The 20,974-nt window shown below is 37.5% G+C and overlaps 1 protein-coding gene across 2 annotated transcripts in view; it reads right to left on the bottom strand.

Moving 5' to 3' along the window:
• SYTL3 (synaptotagmin like 3) overlaps positions 1–20,974 on the bottom strand; it is a 33,711-nt gene that overhangs the window by 10,689 nt on the left and 2,048 nt on the right. Inside the window, exons 2-9 of one of the 2 annotated variants that reach the window (XM_041469943.1) lie at positions 19,012–19,550; positions 17,389–17,604; positions 13,613–13,677; positions 10,923–10,974; positions 9,464–9,536; positions 8,484–8,556; positions 4,971–5,095; positions 1,321–1,464 (exon numbers count right to left, since the gene is read on the bottom strand). In XM_041469943.1, coding sequence (XP_041325877.1) covers positions 1,321–1,464; positions 4,971–5,095; positions 8,484–8,556; positions 9,464–9,536; positions 10,923–10,974; positions 13,613–13,677; positions 17,389–17,604; positions 19,012–19,121 — 858 coding nt within the window. In that variant the 5' untranslated portion in view covers positions 19,122–19,550. The remainder of the gene's footprint in view (positions 1–1,320; positions 1,465–4,970; positions 5,096–8,483; positions 8,557–9,463; positions 9,537–10,922; positions 10,975–13,612; positions 13,678–17,388; positions 17,605–19,011; positions 19,551–20,974) is intronic. The other variant, XM_041469944.1, reaches the window with a different exon arrangement.

Genomic DNA, 20,974 nt, shown 5'->3' with positions numbered 1-20,974 from the left:
CAAAATCCATTATGGCAATGGAATACAAACAGAGTTTTGTCCTAAGATCATATGTCCCAACACACAATTCTGTGAAAGTCCCTCATATGTATTCCACAGAACATCCTATTTATTTAGGAAGGCTGGACAGGTGTTATGATTAATGATGTTTGGACTGAATATCACTACATATGTCTCCCACCTGATCAGGCACCCCATACATTCTATGTGGAAATCACCACTTTAGGTTCAGTGAGCAGGGATTTAGCAATGACTTAAAGTATTGTACTTCTGCTGGCATGGCTGGAAGCAATGCCATCTGATTTTCTGGAAGATACACTTTTTATGGAGTGGTCTTTAACATCCAACAATTACCCACAAAGTGAAGTTCAGTGGAATTTGACCTCCACCTTTATGAGATAGTAGAAAATATTTCAGTTTTAAGACTGAGCTTTCTGTAGCCCAGCTCAAATAGTTGTCATTGGAATCACAAATGTAACACAAAACTGTTTTCCATTTATCAGCTTAACACCTCAGACTCCCCAGTGCAATGAACTACAAGAGAGCACCTAGGTCCCCGTGTGTGTTTCTGCTTCTCTGTCAAGTGTGCAGCCTGGTTTAATTTTGATTCCCTAAGTCATTCCAGCTCCCTTCTTTATAAGATCAGTCGTGAATTCTTTGGATACTTGACCTTGCTTAGCCTCATCACTAATAGATAGAAATTAGCTTCCACAGTTAATCACAGAGGCTTTAAAACACTGTGCTGAATTCATTTATAATCAGCTTCCTTCTCTCTCATTTGCAGTATTCAAAATGCCATCCAACAGAGGATGATTCAATGTCAACCCCTAAGCCTATGAACTGCTCCCCTGGCTTCCATCACTGTCAGTTTCCTCTTCATTCACTGGCATTCTGACATTTGAATTTTCACTGACATTTCCAATACCACAGTTCTTGCACACTGACAAAACCCTTCTGCTAAATGAAGCTTGAAGAGAAAAAGCTAGATACCAGGTGCAAAAGTACCACATTCACAATCCCAATCCTAATAATCAAATGGGAGAATGTTTGCAAAATTCAGAAGTTTTTTTTATCAATTATTCATTATCAGTGGATGATATAGCCATCAATTATCCATTATTAATTTGCCTTATGCTTCAAAAGGTTCACAGTGTTACTATGAGGACTGTGCCAAAGGCATCAGTCTTTCATCAGATACAAACTCAAGTGCAATTCTTCCTTCATTTTGCAACATAATCCAAAATGCACCAGCATTCTGCAGAAGCTCTTATATCTGTTCCCTTTAAACACCTCTTCTGTTGTGTTTCGCCTTTAACTTACATGTTTTCTGCCATCACAGAAAACGGTATCACTTGTGGGACTGGTTGTTATGTCTTCTTCCTCCTTGCAACTACTTTTGCTCTGAGTTTCACTGTCATATTGGGCCCCAGTGATGAGCTGTTGCAGACTGGGTGTACTTTTCATCTGTAAGAAATTCAGAAAGCAATTTGGGTTTTTTTTCAAATTAAGAAAAATATCCTGATTCAAGAATATTATCAGAAGAAAACTCAGTAAATATCTACAACTGACTCTGATTAAGGTCATGCAGGTGGCACACCTTCAAAAATGTAGCAACTTAATTTAAATGTTGATTTATAACTCTCTCAACCCAGTTAGTGGTACACTCATTATATTAATTTTTTTTAAATCAACATACCACCAGCTAATCTAAGGGTCACAACCACAGCAATTACTAACAGCAGTCTACTAATAACACACCAAAAGTAGCAATATACTAATAAAAGTCCTTATTAGGCCTTAACAAAATGGTAATTTTGGAAGAAAATATACTCTTGCCTCCAAGAAATTAAAAACTGTATTTTGCAATATGCATGACACATGCCCATATTTACCTATGCAAGAATGAACATAAGTTGAAAGAGATTTGAAAATAGAAACAGACTGACAAGTTCCCTTCCCTTTGTTTATAGAAAAAGTTTAAATTCCCAAGATGTTCTTGACTTTGCTTTGACTAAGTCCATTCACCTTTCCAATTTTCCCATGAAAACCCTGACAATTTCTGAGACAGTTTTAAATATATATATATATATAAATAAATCAAAACTCCTTGAGTTTTCTCTTCAGCCACCTCTGTTACGAAGAACAACAGCTAATAGAATGAAGTGCCAAAATACAAATACATAGGGCTCGAAATAGGCTCAAAATATTGGTGTTTGTGGCACACTATTTCCTGGGGATAATACAATCTATGAAACGTATATTGACACCTCAATGGATAGGAAAAAATCAAGGTAAGAAATTTTACATGGCTAGTATCTAAGAAAATAACTTATCCTAAAAAGTTGTGTAACAGAGTACCTGAAAGACTAAAAAGAATACTGTGACTGAATCAGTAGCAAGGATTAGGGCTAATTTGCACAAAGGAAACAAGAAATGTGAAAGAATCCCTCCTGCACAGCAGCAGACAGCACTAGACAATGAGGACAAGAGGTGAGATAACACAGTGAGATTACTTCTGAAAAAAACAGCTTGTGCAAAATCTTAACCAGTCTGTTATTACAACACACAGGAATTGTGATGTCTATTAAGTGCCCTGCCTTAAGAATAGATGCAAGAATTAAGTTACCTTGTGAGAGGGAAACAGACAAAATGTATTCAGAATACAGTCTCAAAAAAACCCCAAGTAAAACAAAAATAGTATTTCCTAGCAGAGAAAGTGTCTTCTGCTTTATAAAACCTGAAGCACGACCAATTTTCACTTGCTAACCAAAACAAACTGAAACACACTGAATTTTAGCTTCTACTTGGATCAGAATGACTTTGCTATTGTGCAGTGCAGAACATAAGAGACTGACAAGGCAGCACAGCTACCAGTGCTACAATATGCAGCAGGTGACACAAGCCCAGCCCAGCTCTAATGTCTGCTGCTGTTGCCACAGGAGAGGTATCCCACGGCTACCAATGCACCACAAACTGCTCCCAAACGTGGCACATGCCTGCTTGTTCCCCCAGTGAGGCAGGGATAACTGCACTTCCCTTAGTAAAGTTAGGAATTCTAAAGATGAGAGGCCCTCAAAATCCAGATTTTACACTGGCTGGTACTTCTTGCCATTGGATTGGATTTGGTTTTTCCCACTAATATTGAGTTTAAGTATAATCTCTTCCAACTTTAATCCAAAGGAATCACGCTCTGCACACATCTCAAATTTAGAAAACAAATTTAAGAAACAGATAGTGTCCTTGAGACTTAAATAGTACCCCAGACTGCAACACTGCACATTCAAACTTGTGGTTACAGTTACTACTTCACAGTCATTCCTTAGAGAAAAGTACAGTTTCTAGGAGGAAAAGCCACTCTTCTGATTCATGCTCTGAAAACAAAAGTTCTTTCTGGGGTGAAAATCATAGCAAGTAAGATTTCAACATGATATTTTCTTATAAATATAATTAGTTGTTTGGCAAACGTAATTTAAAACAAGTTCTGTCCCATAACTTAAGGCATAGTTCTAGTAAGGATGTAAACAGCTACCCTTTTTCAAGGAAAACAAAGTTGAAGGACATTCAAAATAAAAAAAAAATTCAACATTACTTCTTGCAAAACTAAAATTTTAGCTTAAATATAGTCCAATTGGTTCAAATGACTCAGAGAAATAGTGCTCTGGCACAGAAATATTGAAATCTAGTTTTCAAAACTTGCAATGCAAAGCGTGGACATAAGTTCTAAATTTTTAAACAGGCAATTAAACCCACACAAATAATTTGGATTCTCCTACTAATTCATTTCTTAAGCCAAAGAATCCATATCCCTCTTTTAAACATGGCAGATGGTTTGTAATCAACATGCAATGAAGCATAATCTAAATTCACATTGCCTCCAACTGTGATGTTTTTCAGTGCATTAGAAGGGCAGTGCTTTGCCTGTGGAATAAAGCTAATACCAAAGCATGGCCTGCCACAATGAAAGCAGCACTCACGTAACCAAGAACTGTTGCCAATTCTATTGATAATTTAATTGCATACACAAATACCAGAACTAATTTCACAGAGTCCTCAGATGTTGTTGGGCCAACTCAAACTGCCCAGTCCATGCAATTGGACATCCTGTCTCTTCCATTTATCAGCACCTAACACTTCTGAGGAAAATGAAAAAGTGCACAAGGGAGCTGTGAGCAATGTGTGCCACAAGGTCTGGCCCAAAGCAAGGGCTTTTCCCAGCATCTAATCCAGGCACTTAGCAAACCACACTGACCCCATTCAGACTAACAAGGCAATTCAGTAAGTAACCACAATGTGGAAAACTGAGTACGGACAAAGTTCAGTCACTTAAGAGCTGAAAGTGTACAAAACAAAATCTTCAGTGTAACTCTAAAACAGAAATGTGAGATCATCTTCAGCCCTGCAAAATTTATAGGAAAACATTTGACCGGATTTTTCTCAAACTTCTCAAGAAAACACTGAAAGCTAGAGACTGTAACCAAAGCAAAAGGAAAAGGAAGGTTGCATAGCAACTAACAGCAGTGCATTCTCCCTGACAAGTTAAAAAATGCTCAGAAAACATCAGGATGGGTCTGGGATGGCCATAGCTTGTCCTGTTCAGCCGCAAAAGGAGCTGGAAGAAGACAAAGTAGAGCATCTCCTTGCAGTCTAACAATCACATAGAGCAGGTATCAATTCAACCTCAAGGGAATCTGTGAGCAACTGTGAACAAAATGTCCCATCCTCGTCATCCTTCCCCCTCCCTTGTTAAAAATCTCAGTCTAACATTTCAACTCTGGGCTGACATCAGTTGTGCAGAATCTGTGAAAAACCTTGTGAAGAATCAGAGTTCTGACCACAGTCAGTGAACATCAGCTATGTCCTGTTCATAAAATAAAAGAAAAATTCCACTGTGCACATGATTGCTCTCACAAATGCATTTCACTCTGAAACAGCTCTTACAATTTAGAGACTGTGTATAATAATATGGATACCCTGCTTGTAATGTTGATTGCAGTGTCAGACTGGCTCCTTCTTTGCTCTCTTCTTTCCACATTCTTCCCATAATCTCTGGTTAGGACACATCTGTCAGCCATATCATTCTGGGACTTTGATATTTCTGAAGATAAAATAAAGAGAAAAGTCACTATAACTAACTTTGCAAGCAATCCTATAGATTTATAGGCTAATTCTGTAGCTTTCAAACTGTCATCCTGCACCTTCAGCATTGATCTCCTAAGAGTAAGAAGCAGCTGGGAAGACAAGTGGTTGTCATATTGTATATAATTATATTTTGTCTGCATAAAATCTTTCATGCTGTTTCAACTGGAAATTATACTCCTTGCTGCCTATCATTATAGCTGCTGCAAGGAATTGTAAGCCATCAAATACAGTTCCTATGTATAGTTTGATTTGTAAAGCGGTTTGGTTCAGGATAAAAGCAAAATCATTACAACAACATAAAGCAACCTGACAATGAAAAGTAGAAAGAAGATCATATTGGAAAATTTTTAGAAATGTATCCCAAAACATGGATGAAAGGAGAGATATTACATACTCTGGTCCCAAACCACACATAATTTTAAGAACTTGACACACATAATCTTAAGAACCTGAATAGCCCTTATGACTTCAATAACATTACTCATATGGATAAGCTTATGTCCATACTTAAGCATCTTGTTGCATTAGCACTTCAGTAACATTTAGTTTATTGGCAAATAAATCTAGAGGATGATTGAACATCTGATGCCCCACTTTTCACTTCTTATTCCTCAGTGTGCACTCAGAATTTTGCTTAAAGGGAAGGGCAGCACTCATCCATGATTTCTGCAGTTGAATATGAGCAGGCTTAACTGCAGATACTTTGTTGTCAATCCCAGATAGACTCTCATGAAGAATTAAAAATTTATAAGCAGCACATGAACTAGCTATCATATGTTTAATTCATACAGAAGAAATAAACACTTCTCTCACAACATGAACCTCTGTGGAGGAACCTCAGACAGCAGACAATACAACATTATGGTATTCAAAACCAATGGCACTCAAGTGTGATTTTTAAAGACACTCTGGGTTAGTTTTGTTCTTATCAGCAATAAGTCCTCAGATGTTTACTGTACTCTGTGTACACCATTAAGGCACCATGTGACCCATTCAAAGGCAGGCTCAATTAAGCCATCTCTGTAAATGAAACCAGGTTTTTAACATACACAATGAAATCAGAGATCATAAAAGAGACTGGAATTGAGAGTTCTAATGGAATAGATACAATCTGAGTGCCTTGACCAGCAATAGAGGCAGAAACACCAGCCTTGCCCCACACTCTCTTACAAGGAACAGGTTACAGAACAGGTTATTGTGTGAGAAAACACAAATGTTCAGTTTCATATCTATTCCTCTTTTGGCTTCTCTACCCAAATATCATTAAGACTGACACTCTCTCTAGCGCCAAGGGCAATTTTTCACTGCAAATAAAACTACAACCAGCAATTCATTTTACATTCACCAAAAGGCCACCATTGGATTATAATCTCCTCTTGCTGCCAAGCCACACTGGAACGGGAGGTAGCAGCATAAAGGAGCAGACTGTACAATGGCAGCTTTGTGCTGCACGCGCCGATCCCTCGTTCCCGCTGCTCTCAGACACGCACACACGCTGGCTCCAGTGAGAGAGTCAGAGGCAGAACGAGCTTCTCCAGGTTTATTTACTGCAGTACACAAGAGCTGGGTGTATTAAATACCTCTGCAAACCAGGACACTTCTATCTAGATAAGATACAGGGTACTAACTTTAGACACTCGTGATCAAAAACATTTATCAGCACAGTACCAGATTTCATTGAGAAGCCATATTGTCTGGAAAAGCTGCTTTCTTAAGTCAAGAAACCCGAGTCTGTAAGACTTCCTATACTTTTTAATTACTGACTTAAATGATTGCAACAGCCTGTTATTTTCTCCCAAATTAAACTGCTCCACAGTAACTGAGGATGAGAGACCTGAGTGGGGTTTCACCTGTAGCTGAACTGAACTGAGAACTTGCTTCCATCTCCCTCTGGAATGTCTGCTCTGCTCTTCTCCATCCCTGATAAGGCTCCTGATCACATGGACCAGCACTCTTTGTTGTACACATTCCAACATATTTTACCTTGATCCCATTTAACTCACTAAAACAGCAGAAAAGTACCTATGTGTTTTGTCTAGGTTAATGTTCTGCCCTTTAAAATAGCTAAATCAGTTTCCAGAGGGTTCCAGATGCTAATTATAGCAGCATAAAGCTCAAAACAGAGAGAAAAGATAGATGTGAGTGGAGTAAGACCTTCCTTTTGGTAGCAGGAAAACAATAAATTAGTTTGCTGCAGTCCTGACAGTTTTTACCAGTAACTCTGGGATATGGCCAGGTTTCAAACTAACAGAAAGTTGAATAAATTACACTTTGCATCCAGTTCTGTGCTGCCACTATTACTGTTTCCAAGGTCTTACACCACTGTATGCTTCTCTTTAGGAGTAAATCACCATGTCTCTGCATAGCTTTAATGTGTGTTCTCACAGACACAACATTAAATTTGCATAGTTCAAGGAGAATAGGTCTTTAAGATGGGTGGAAGAAGCTAAAGGAAAGACCAAACAAGAACTAAAACAAGAGTTAGGGGGAAAGGCAGAAAGGCACTGAAGCCAGATTTGTTCATGTCTAATCTCACATGGGGGTTGTGTAAGTTGAAGTTAGTAAGAAAATACTAGTGTTTGTTCAAAGCCATGCAAATTTGCAAGCCCCTGTAATCTTCTTAAGGCTCAGAAGTTGTTTTCCTCTGGTCACTGATGCCTTTAATTTGTTTTTCACAAAGGCTGACTGTCCTCAGTGTAGTTAGCCTTAGAGGTACACACACAGTCTGCATCCCTAGGAACAGCAGGCAGTGTAAGAGAATGGAAGGAACCAAGAGCGTCAGAAGGGAACAGGAGTTGTTAGGACTGGAAAGCACTTAGAAATGTGCACTGAAAAATTCCACACAACTAGACTGAGAAAGAGGAAGGAAGTCCTCATGAATACTGCCAGTGAATGAAAATATTAAACTCCTGTTAAATGACAAACTCTTTAATAGGGTCAGCTGGGGTTTGGCCAGAAAACATGAAGATCAGAAATTGGTTATTGGTTATCTAACATGAATTAAATGCATCTAACCTGGGGTTTGGCCAGAAAACATGAAGATCAGAAATTGGTTATTACTCTAACATGAATTAAATATACTGCATCTGAACACCTGGTAAAGGAAAAGTCTTTTCACATCTTTACAAGAAAGGTGTTTGATATAATCCATTTGTTTAACAACTGGCTGAATACTTAAGGAAAATTAGATTTCCTGTATTATTTTTCAGGTTGGCACAATTAATAGTTTCAGCCATTACTTGATAGCCTTTTTTTATAACAACCTCTTGGCCAACACTGTGGCCAAAAAATCAAAACATTTGACTACATTATCCTGGAATGACAAGATAGTGAAAGCTACTTACTTTTCATATGTGCTGTGAGAGACAAAAACAAGTTTTCCACAGATTTATTAAACCTTTTAGACTCTCCAAGCTCCTGCAAATGTGAGATGCAGAGTAAGAAAACACAAAATATTTGTAATTTTAAAGTTCCCATGACTACATATCTACAGACCACATAACAATCAGATGGTAAAGCTGCAGCCCTTTGCTCACTTCTGTAGACAAATACATCTGAGGACATACATTGACACAGTTGGAAACTACCCCACTAAATGGACAAAGATGGAAAGTAATTTTTTCAGTTCCATGGTCTTTCACATATAAGCGGAACTCCTAGCAGAAAGATCACAACGTAAGTTCATAAAAACAGCTAATTACATTGCAGATTTGTGGTAAAGTATTCAATACTTTTATCTATTACTGAACAAAGAGTTTTCAACAAACTCTAGGTAAGTACTTAAGCATGTTTACAGAACTGCAATGAGCTTCAAAACCAGGGCCTGAGGATCCAGTCCAAAATTAAACAAAACAGTAATTTAGTGCAATTTCTGTGAATTTCAAGCCATGTTCTACTATTCTACCCACTAGAAACTGTAATGCAAAGGCAGCCATCAAATTCACTGTTTCTCACACAGTAATAAAACTGACACATGATTACTGAATGTCACAGGAACATAGGATCCTTCAGGTTTGAGCGGAACTCAGATCTCAGTCCAGTCTTCCTGTGATGAGGCACCAAAACCAGATGCAACATTTTAAACTCAAGTAGAGTGGTTAACCACTTCCCTCAAAACCTGAAAACTAATTGAAAACAGCCCTCATAGGCTCTAAACTTTCTCTCTTAGTACCCATGCAGCATAAAAATAATGACAAAGTAGCAAAAGGTTGTATTTATATTGCAGAGGGATGTTACAGCAGTTATTTACCACATTTCTGTGGCTGACCTTTTCATTGAATGACACCCTAGGGGGTGCACTTATATGTATATTTTAGATACATACATTTCCCATCACATTGGTTCCTGCTGGTGATTCTGTGAAAGGAGGTGGAGTTGGAGGTACGACAGAAATTTTACTAGAAATTTAAGAGATAAACAGCGCAACAATTAATATATGATACCAACAGATGAATAAATAAACCATGTCCATGCACAGTATCTTCATTACCCATGTTTCCTGCACTCTATGAATGTCTGGGTCAACATCCTGTGTCTGTAAGAGTTGTAACACAGGTTTATTGCCTGTTCTTAGAAATTAGGACTACCTTTCTACCATCTCAATCTTGGGGTGCTCCAGGTAAAATTATTAAATTAGAACTATCAAGAAGATCTAATTTAGGATAGGCTCCCTAGGCTTCTATATGGCTGGCAGTATCACAGCCTGTGTCCTGAATTCTAAAACAAAATTGCTGTAAAATGCACCCCATTTCTTGCTCAGAGATGTTTTCAAAAAGCAGTCATCTTTATTTACAATACTAAAAGGATCCTTCCTTGCCTGGGTTCAGAGCTGTTAAAGACCCTTTAAACATTCCTGCCATTCCATCTGTGGTAAACGGTCCTGGTCTGTGAAAAAAAAACCAAAACGGACTGATTCTGTTATCACAACACAATCACAGATCCTAAGGTAGCTGGTGAATTTCCTTCTTGATTATTTTTTAATTTTTACCATATCCAGGAAAGATCTTATTAGGATCTTATCCAGCTGAATATAAGTTTCTTTCTTATGCAGCTGTGCCTTGCCAGACAATTATAATAAATTGAGACCATCTCTTCATATCTTATCTCACACAGGGCTTTTGGGGGTTTGGATTTTGGTAGTAGTTGTTGTTTGGTGTTGTAGTTTTTTGGTTTGGTTTATTTTAAGGCAGAGGTCTCCTTTAATAACCTAATAGGCAGACAGTTACTTCATAATATATCACTGGTAATAAGTTAAGTATGGTCATGCATTGGCCTCTAGTCAAAGTATTTATTCACTGTAAACTAAACTTTTAAAATTTTTTAAAGTTTGGTAAGTGAAAGTGTCTAATTTCTTTCTACTACTTATTGTAAAACTATCATATCAGCAATATCTCCCATTGAACAAATAATGATGCTGTTATGACACCTAGTAAATAACTTTCATTTACAAACATTTAAAAGTATTTTGCAAATTTAACAGATAATTGTATAAATAAGTAGGCAAAAAATATAAGCAAATAAAACAAAGATAATGCATGTCCCTTCATTTCAAGTAAGGCACTATTACTCCAAACATGGTACTTACTCTCTGTTGTGAGACCTATTCTGTAGATTGCTGACAGCTAAAAGTAAAAATTTTTCTATGCTTTTATCATTTGAACTCCAAAAGTATTGATTCTTTTTCATAATAAAGGAATACAAACTACTGGTTGGTTTATAACAAAATATATCACCCACACAAATTCACAGTGTCCCAGGACTGTTTGTCCTTTTATGAGTCTTACCTTAGATTTTGGTAAGATTCCAAGAGCTTTGCACCAACTGTTTCATGTCTGCCTATGAAGGAGGGAAAAAACAGAGACCATTTAGTAGCAACATCAGTTACTTATGCCTATGTAACACTTTTTAAAATCAGTGCCTTTCATGAAGTGGCCTGTGTTTACAGAAGCTCATGCACGTGCAAGTCAGGAATGAAGTCAATTCCCAACTAAGGTATCAGCACATGTGCCAAGCAACACACAAGTCTCTCCTGCATCTCAAATCGTTCCATGATTTCACCCTCCCCTGTTGCAGGTGACACACTCAGATAAACTCTTCACAAATGCTAAGGACAATCACACAGAGATGCCAACATGCCCATTCCTAGGTTGCTAAGTGCTGTCAGCCTGCCAGGGTCCAGGAGGCAGGCAGTGCATGGGCCTACTGTGCTAAAGCACACTTCAGCCACAAAACTCAAACACTAAGGGAAGCTTGAAAATATCTACAAGAGCAGGCACATGGTTAGCCCTTGCACCTCATGAAATTTTTTTTCACTCTTCCTACTAGAGACCTGAACAATGATGAAAATGCTTGACTAGCTCACAAACATGAGTGAGACCCTTTGCTAAGAGCATCCCTGCAGGGAAATGGCAACCATGGCACATTCCTGAGCTGAGCAGCCACATGATGTGAAGACACCAAGGAGAAAGAGCTCCATCAGGCACGAACAATGAAGACTCATAAAACTGTTGTTTGTTCCTGGGGGATCACAAATATAACAAATGGTAAACTGAAGTCATCTGGAGTGACTTTAACCACTAGTAATTCCTGATACAGTAAGCAGCATGCGATCCATGTTTTCCTGAAGGTGTCATTAATTATAACATTACTTATATAAAAGTAATAGACCTTAGTAGTGGTAGAAACAATAATCAGCTCATGGATGTTAGAATTTCCAATCAGAACTTCTGAATTCTCTCTTATTGATAAAGAACATTTGCTATCTTAGATTTTAAATTGATTGGTCATGAAAAGTAATCTACCACTTTAATGAAAACATTAATCTCATTCCTTGGGTAGAAGGTACAAAAAAATTAATAAAAATTGTTGTGATTTTTATAACTGCACAACATGAGAAAACTTCACTGTAATTTTTTTTTTTTTTAACTGCACAACATGAGAAAACGTCACTGTAATTTTTTTTTTTTTTTTCAGTTACGCTTACTTTCTAGTGCTTACTTCAGTTTTGTTATATTTTCAAACCAAAAGAGGGCACTGTCCATCCAGGATTGAAGATTGAAACAGAGCAGCCGTTATACAAAATTTGTCGCTTTTAAAACTCCTTTAAACAGTTGGTCTAATCCAAGGAACTAAACAAAACATATTTCTCCCTGCAGGTTTATCTTCTGTATATCGTTAGCTCTTTGTGACTTCAACAGTATTACCATTAGACTAACTGAGCAAAACACTTCAAGTACCCACAAAGCCTTCATAATTCAAAGTGAGAACTGATTTATTTTGCTGGAAAAAGGAACAGTCAGTAACTTGCATTATGAGATTTGATATCCAAGAACAACATTTTCCAATAATAATATATTAATAGATTGATAAAACTACCAGCTTCATACTAGTTGAAAAGAATGAGGGGACATTATTATCAATGGTTATTGGATGAAACTGTTTTAAAAAGATCAGTCAACTAACACTTTAAAATCAGAAACTGTGTTAGCTAGAATGGACCTTAGTGAAATCTTTCAGATTTTAAATTAATTGTTTTAACAGGAAAACAAAACTTTAACAGGAAACTAAACTTTAGTTTAGTTTCTTAATATGCTGCCTGCTGCCTTTCACAAACACCTACTACCCAAAATTTGCCTGATTATGCTCTTCCTTTTATAAAATTCTTTCTACTCAAGCTTCCCAATAGAGATTTAAGGCCTAGTTCTTTCCTTTTTACCAACTACTCTTAAACACAGATGCAGATACTGGAAGTGAAACTGTATAATTTAACTACAGTCAGGCACAAAATTAAGCAGATGCCTATCTGAAGTGGCACTTCAAGGGAAAGAGGAAACAAATCTCCACCTTGCTAGTTATTGTAGGTGAAAACAAACACTAACTACTCCTTTGCTGGCAGAACACATACCCCATAGAGCAATCCATCCACATCCTCTGTAGTTTCTTTTAGAACTTTGTATTTTTAATGACTCTGAAAAGACCCAGCACAAGGCAATGGCACAGTCAGCTGGCTGAAGGTAATGAAACAGTGTTTAGCTCTCTGTTGATTTATAGCTATAGATGGGAGTTTTTATTTCATTCTATCTTTTCTTTAAACTTTAGAACTTCCTCAGTGAAAGCAACTGAAGTTTAAACTTGGACAAATTATGAACGCAAGATTATTTTCTTCCATATCTTCTGTACATATAACACTTCTCTATTAATTTCACATCACTGTATTTCTTAGCAGTCTTACATGCTCATTAATTCAAATGTACATGGCCAGCAATATTCTTCTTATTTTTATTACTCCAACAAAATAAGTTGTACTTGTAAATGCATTCTGCTAATTTGTGTTCACGTTTTATTACTGCACAGACAGGTGGACTGCATGGTAAAAGGGAAGAAACACTGGATACAGTGTCAGACTACATTTGGTGTTTCACTTAGATGACAACTGCACATTACATAGCAGTTTATGACCTGTTCCAGTGATTACCTTCACCTGGATATTTCTTTGCTCGTTCCTCAAAGAACCATTCACCAGCCTTCACTTTCACATCTCTGGAAAACAACCAAAAGAGATTCAAATCAAAATTTATGCAAGTGCATTTCTTCAAATATTCAGTTACCACATAACAATCCAACATCCTTTATTAATCCTACCATAAAACTAAGATTTCATGACTATTCAATCTATTGACTGGTTTTGCTGTGGGTCTGAAAAAAACATGGAGGCGAGGAATCCTTTGGGGACATTTGTTTTGGTTTTGTTGGGGAGGGAGGGTTTGTTTGATAGCTTGTTTTCCTTTTTGTAGTGCAGGACTGCCATGGAAAGTGATACATGCTGCTCTGGCCATTGCTCTGAAGGCAGGAGAGTCCTGGGTGCACTCCAGTCTGCACAACCAACTTGCAAAGCAGCCCAGGCCCTTGTGCTGACTGGGGAGCTGGCTGCTTACAGCTGCAGCCTCATCCGAGAAGTGAGTAATGTCCATGGTAGAGGACATGATTCCAAGCAGAACTCAGGATGGCTGCCAGGGAGCACTGAGCTCCACAGCTCTGGCAGCACAGGGGTTTCATGGCCCATGTCTGCATTTTCTGGAGACTACCATCAGTTACATCGATGTCTTACAAAGGCACCAGGATCACAGGAACAGAAAATAGTGATTAGCAAGTACAAGATTATATCAGATTAAATAGCTCTGTCACGATCAGATTTTCAGCAAATCTTACTCTTCCTGAAGTCTGCAACTTAAACTCACCCATTATTAAACAGACAAAAAAAAATCTCATCTAAATGTCTTGCTAATTTTTAGGGCATATATAATATCTCCCTTCCTTATCAATTTTGTGATGCCTACTATAAGATGAAGTCTCACTGAAAAATTTTCCTCAGTGTAGCACTGCTAAACTTTCTCTACTGTGTTGTTGATTTTCCTTTTATAAAATTAATCTCTTTATTATCACTCCCTCTGCCAAAATTGCTTGACAGTGGCAATAGCATACAAACAGTAAATTCATGTAGGGCTTACCTTCTTAAGAAAGCAAAATCTCTAAATACAAGAGCTAAAGTGATATCCACAAATGGGCAAGGCAACAAAACCTCTGGGTCTGCCATTTCACACCTCACCTTACTCTGCATCAAAACAAACTATAGGTAGGATGCTTTTGGTTCTGCCACTTGATTTTAAACTCTTTTAGGCATTTTAACTATATCTTTGTAAGTAGCGATGCAGACAATTAAAAAAAAAATCAGCACCCATATAGACTGTACAATTTATTTTCATACCTAGCCATAGACCCTCGTGCATAACTGAACACAAATGAGTCTGAAAATTAGGTTGAAATAACTGAGACAGGATACTCACACATTTTGGATGGAGATCTGTTAACTAATAAATGTCTGAAATCTCTGTCTTCAAGGGCTTCGCATCAGTAGTGCTTTGATCTCCATTCAATCCCAGGCCTCCCTTTATACTATTCCCACCACCCCCTGGTTATCTTCCAGAGTTTAATCTCCACTTATGCACAGATCCATGTGATAATTGAATCTACTCACAGAAGTCCTGGACACACAGAAGTCCTTGGAGGTGTGCCAGGCCAGGCTGGATGGGGCTCTGAGCAACCTGGTCTAGTGAAAAGTGTCCCTGCCCATGGCAGGGTGGGTGAAACCCAGATATCTTTAAGGTTCTTTCCAACCCAAACCATTCTATGATAATTAGACCATGCACATAATGAAAATAGATCTGAAAATACCTTTTTCTTTTTGATAAAGAGTGTATTGAGTTTTGATACGACCAAAGCTAATAAAGAACCTTCATCAGGTAAAGTAGACTGAACTCCTCCAAAACAAATGCCTTTCTAGACTCCTAGAACACAGGATTCCTTTGGAAAAAAACCCAACATGCTATACCAACTCCATTCACATAAGAGATGCCTCTTCCAGGTGAAAGATACAAATTTTATCAGTTCACAAGCTTTTCAAAATTCCTGTTTTTGTAAGAAATACAATATTTGCCTATCCTGCATGCTCTTTCACTGGGGTGTTTAAGCACATTCCTTACAAACATGACCCCAGTGTCTAGGGGAGAACCTCCATAGTGCTACTGCTGCTGTTTGGTTCAGGAAAAAAAGTACTTTAGTGATAAACAAGACCCAAAATTCCAGTTACTTGGAACTTAGAAATCAGCTCTTTACCTTTCTTAGCCATCCTATTTTCCCCTCACCAGAAAAAAACAAAAGGGGCTGAGTACCATTTTTACCACATTGCTGTACTCCCTACCCCTTCTCGAGATTTGAAGCTTTGATGTAAAGCTCACTGAAGGCAATGGAAGAAGTCTGACTGAATTTAATTGACCTTACATCATGACTAAAGACCAAATGTTCTCACTCTTAACTACAAAGAGAAATTCAATGACAGCTGGCATATCCATCTGTATTAGCAAGATTACAAAAAAGGTAATTTCCTGAAGGAAAAGTATAAAGGTCTTTTAATTAATCTAAATAATGTTTCCTTGGTTTTACCATTAAATACCTGGGCAAGCTAATTAAATAATTAAGGGTATGCAGCACTACACAAAGTAGCTTAACAGCCAAGGACTCTCTGTAGGGGATTTCCACAGTGGCCACCAAATAACTGGAAACTAATTTAAAACAAGAGGAAGTGGGGAGGGTTACCTAGACAAGGATACTCAAAAGTTAACTTTTGAATTTTCAGTTTAGTGCATATAGTTTGAAACACAGCAAAACACACACACCGAAGTCCAGTATCAAGTATAAATATTGCTGAACTACCTATTTTGCATATTAGTTGCTAAATAAACTGAAGATTCATAGAATATCTTGTTAGCAATAGTTTACAACTCTCTTCCAAAATATAAAAGTTACTTCAAACTAGTACAAATTTGTTTCACTTGAGACCAAAACTTTGCCTTATATCTCCCTGTATTTTAATCTCATTTTGGCACCTGCAGAGGGAATGGAGTGGTGGATTCATCTTCTGTTGGCATAAAGTAAATTTTCATCCAAACCCTAATCCTTTCTACAGGGATATTTATCATCCAGCAGAGCTTTTGAATAATTTCCCATCATTCTATCATTCTTCACCTACGTATTGTTTTTCATCAAATGTGGAAATATATCTAAACCATTTTTCTTAGAAAGATTGCAATGAATAGAATGGACTATGAATGAGTATTTTGACATTAAAAAAGTACCAGTACAGTAAAAGAAAGATTGTTTCCCGCATCCTGAAATACAAAAATATGATGTAGTAAAATAAATAATCAACTAATTCAAAGTAAATAAATTTATACATCTGACCATACTTGAAAAAATCCTAGTAATGTTATTCATTGGTTTTGCTGTTTAAAATGTTATGAAGCATGACTTCAAATTATTTGTCAATCACATTTCTCACTCCAGTGGTCAGAGTCAGAAAACAACAATGAGGAAATTGTCAAGAAATTGGCTATACTACATCAAAGCACAGCACCTTCAGCAGGTTGTGAGGAAGCACTGGTTCAATATTAGTAGGGGAAGGAGCTCTCTTTGTAGCTCAGAAACTCATGACTGTTTCTATGCTTTGCTATTATCATCTTTGTCACACTCACAGTACCTCTGGCCTACCCTGAGGATCCATTTTGCTAAACACAGGAAGGGAAATATCAGCGATGCAAAGAATAACACAAAGTTTCCATCCATTTCATCACTACCAGGACCTCAGCCAACATTTTCACTACACCAGTGGCTTTACATCAAGGCAAAATTCCTTACCCATGAGCATAACAAATGGTGCATTTCCAGAGGCAGGGGTTCAGGCAGACACGGCATTCCGAGCACACCCGGTGACTGCATCCATTGCACACGGCGCCTCTGTTCAGCAACAGCCCCAGCGACTTCTGACAGCGAGCACAAGATCTCTCCTGGTACTCACGCCTTGCGTTTTTTGCGCCCTTCCACCGAAGCTGCTGCAGCTGCAGTTTCATTTTCCTAATTCCATAGGTAAAAGGAAAAAAAGAAAAAAATTACAGAGGACAAAATCCTCATGTAAAGCACAAGTTAATAATATCCTGGTTGTGCAATATGATTTCTAGTAGAAGATATGCCCTCCAGTGTGACCTCTGTTGAGCACTGTTTAAAAAGGTGCACACACAGCATTTCTGCAGTGTGACTGTGTGTGTGATCAGAACTATGCATACTAACAGAGAAATAGTTTAATATAAATGGGGTATTGTTCATTTCAGGCCCACTTCCTACACTGAAATCATTGTATGCAAGTGATTATGCATTTACCTCCAGAAACTGAGACTACATGGTGCTTCCTTCCATTTATTTTTTAAACCACATTTATCCAAGAATGAAATAGTCTACTGAGAAAAAAATAATCATAACAAATGCATCATCCGAAAGCTAAAAAACCAAACCAAAACAGCACACAGCCCAAAATATCAAAACCCCTCCTTGTCATTAACTTTGCTTCCATTGTATGTACCAATAATCAAGATCTATGCTTTTAATTGATAGTAACATCATCAGCAGTTGAAAAGGATTTTCTAACCAAACCAGACTTTATATGTAGCCTTCACATAATTACTGTTTTATGTTTAATATGTCCTGTAATACTTACAAAAATACTTGATGTAAACAGTTTAAATTTCCACATTTAAGGGACTAAAAATTTATATCTTATCTACATCAATACCTAGTTTTACAGGGGGATGCAATATCACAAAGCATGATACAAGGGTACTGGGAAATCCTGGTCCTAGCCTGATATAAGGCAAATAAACTACTGAAGAATTATCCTTTATCCTCACCTGCTGAGATACTGGCAGAGTGTGACATTAGTAAATAAAATCCTTTCCTAATCAATGACACCTATTGACACAAGTAACAACCTCCAAGGCAGAGTGGTGTGCTTGCTGCCTATTGTGTGTGAGGAGGAGCAGTGATGGATTCAGCACAATGAGCAGGTATCCAATGATTCTTAACTCCAGTCTTGACACAATGTAAGCTAAACAAGCCAGCCAAAGATCTGAACATGTTCCATGTTACCAAGACTACACATAAGCATACATAGGAACATGATGAGAATGCCATCAAGCCTTCACAGAAAAAATGCAGCCAGCAACTGAACTTTCTATGGAAGCTGGAAGTAAAATTCACCAAGTACATTATTCAGTGAACAGGATTTGCTGATCTTTAGTGTAGAGTCAATAGAATAGCAAAAACAAGAGGCTCTGGATAATCTTGGATTTCCCAGAGAATACAAAGGCATTAGGTAACAAGAAGTTAAAAGGGGAGTACATTTAGGACAACAAAGTGGAAGAAGAGTAATTCAGAAGGGAAAAAACCAAACCAAACAACAGAAAACATGAATAGAGGAACAGCAGATACCTTATTCTTTCCTCCTCTGTTTTTCTCACCATCTGGTCACGGTACAGGACTTCCAGAACAGCCTCTCGTTCTAATTCCTTAAGGAAGTTCAGATTAAATTCACAGGCCATTTTTGCCAAATTTCACGATTTCACTTGTTTTGTAGACTCCTGTTCTATGGGTTCCACTACATCCAGAGTGCTGGTCTGGGTGTTTCCTAAATGCCTGTTCTCCTACTTGATGTGTTTCACTGTGTCATACCCTTGAAAAGAAAAATAACCTTGTCTGTCTTCATACAGATAATCATTTAAGTGCCTCTGCCACACAGGAAATATGAACAGTTATCAAGGTCACAGCAGTCTTGACTTTTTCACATGTCCTTTAACTTCCTTTTCTCCACTGAAAGCGATTCCAAAAGAGATGAGAGCTTGCAGCAATGTTCCAGGTAGGGCTTGAACTGGCACCAGATGGAGGGACAATTTGTCAAGAGATGATGTAAAGCAGTGGCAGAAATGGTTCGGGTTTCTTTATTTGGTCTTGTAGATTTGGGATTTCTGGGCCTAAGGGGGGAAAAAAAAAGCCCCACCAAACATTTCAACTAATGTGAAGGACACATTTTGTTATACTCAAAACTTTCATGCAGTAATTCAGACATAGGAGAGGTTTTAAGACAGCCCTGTTCTTCAGAGAGGCTCAACATACTGTCTGTAGAACTCAGGCACATTCCTTTATTTTTTTTTACAGTCAACATAGAAGAACCAATAAAAAAAGCTTAAGTTAGTTTTGAATACAGACCTACAGGTCCCATGACTGTCATACTGCTTGAGACAAAATTTTTGAGAAAAAACATCCCTTTATAATCTCATTTTGTTGAAAAGTCATCACAAGACTAAGAGGAAAAAAAGAAAAGACCTCTAAGTCACTTCCATCAATTACCTGGGCCTGTTAAGTCTACATAAACAGTTTGATACCAAATAATGCCATTATCTTTGCTAATACACAGAGACACTAAAAAGTTCAGATATAGACTATTTGCAGCTCAGTGCACTAATGATTTTGGTCCCAAACTGATAAAGTACAAATATATGCAAGTATAAAGTTGAAACAGAATCACAGCTGTAGTTTGTATATATTCTGTGACCTTCACTTTTGCAAAACTCCACTAAAATATAAAGTGATTTTAATATACTTGGCAGCAAAGTCATGAAAGAATATGATTATTCAACCTAAACCAACTCACACACCACATTAATCTTCAATATTACATTTAGTGCCTATTACTAGAAATCTAAACCAAATCCACTTATAGTACACCAATATTAAAGCTGTGTATATGAAAACTGGCTTAAGTGTTCCAGATATAACCTGAAGTAGATACACACAGTCAGACTCTAGGCAGGTGTAGACATCGGGACAGAGGGCAAAACTTTCCTAAAGCAGTTATTGATGGACCTCAGCTGAGAATCTGACCAACCACCTGCATTGCTGGATCATTATTTTCAAACACTAAGTTTTAAATTTAAAACAAACAGCCAAGCCACAAAAAGAACCCACTAAAACTTCAGATAGTGACAATGCATTTTTGTCAGTGAAGGGAATTACTTTACATGCAGCTTGCCCCAATTAAGTTACTTAATTTTCCACCAGAAAAAGCAGAGGGTGATAATATGTATACATAAACATTCCATTTGTCTATGGGTTTTTTTCATTAAACCCTTCAAGAGACACTAAAAGGACAAAGCATTTCACAGAAGCTTGTGTTCAAGAAAAAAAAAAAAGATTGGTTTCCTGTGGAAACAAAAGAGACAGAGATAAAACATGATTATGCCTATTTCCTTACAAACTGCAATTTCACAGGAAATTACTCATTTGAAACATATAAAGCCTGAGCAATTTTTTTTTTTACACAATATATGTAATTTTCAAAGGCCCCTGCATCCTTCACTTGCTTTCATCTTTTACCTTATGAATACCTCTTGGGACT

Source organism: Pyrgilauda ruficollis, unplaced genomic scaffold, assembly GCF_017590135.1.
Source record: "Pyrgilauda ruficollis isolate IOZ18807 unplaced genomic scaffold, ASM1759013v1 scaffold24, whole genome shotgun sequence".
Lineage (NCBI taxonomy): Eukaryota > Metazoa > Chordata > Aves > Passeriformes > Passeridae > Pyrgilauda > Pyrgilauda ruficollis.
Note: the sequence above shows the minus strand (reverse complement) of the source record. Positions and strands in the feature narration are given on the sequence as shown.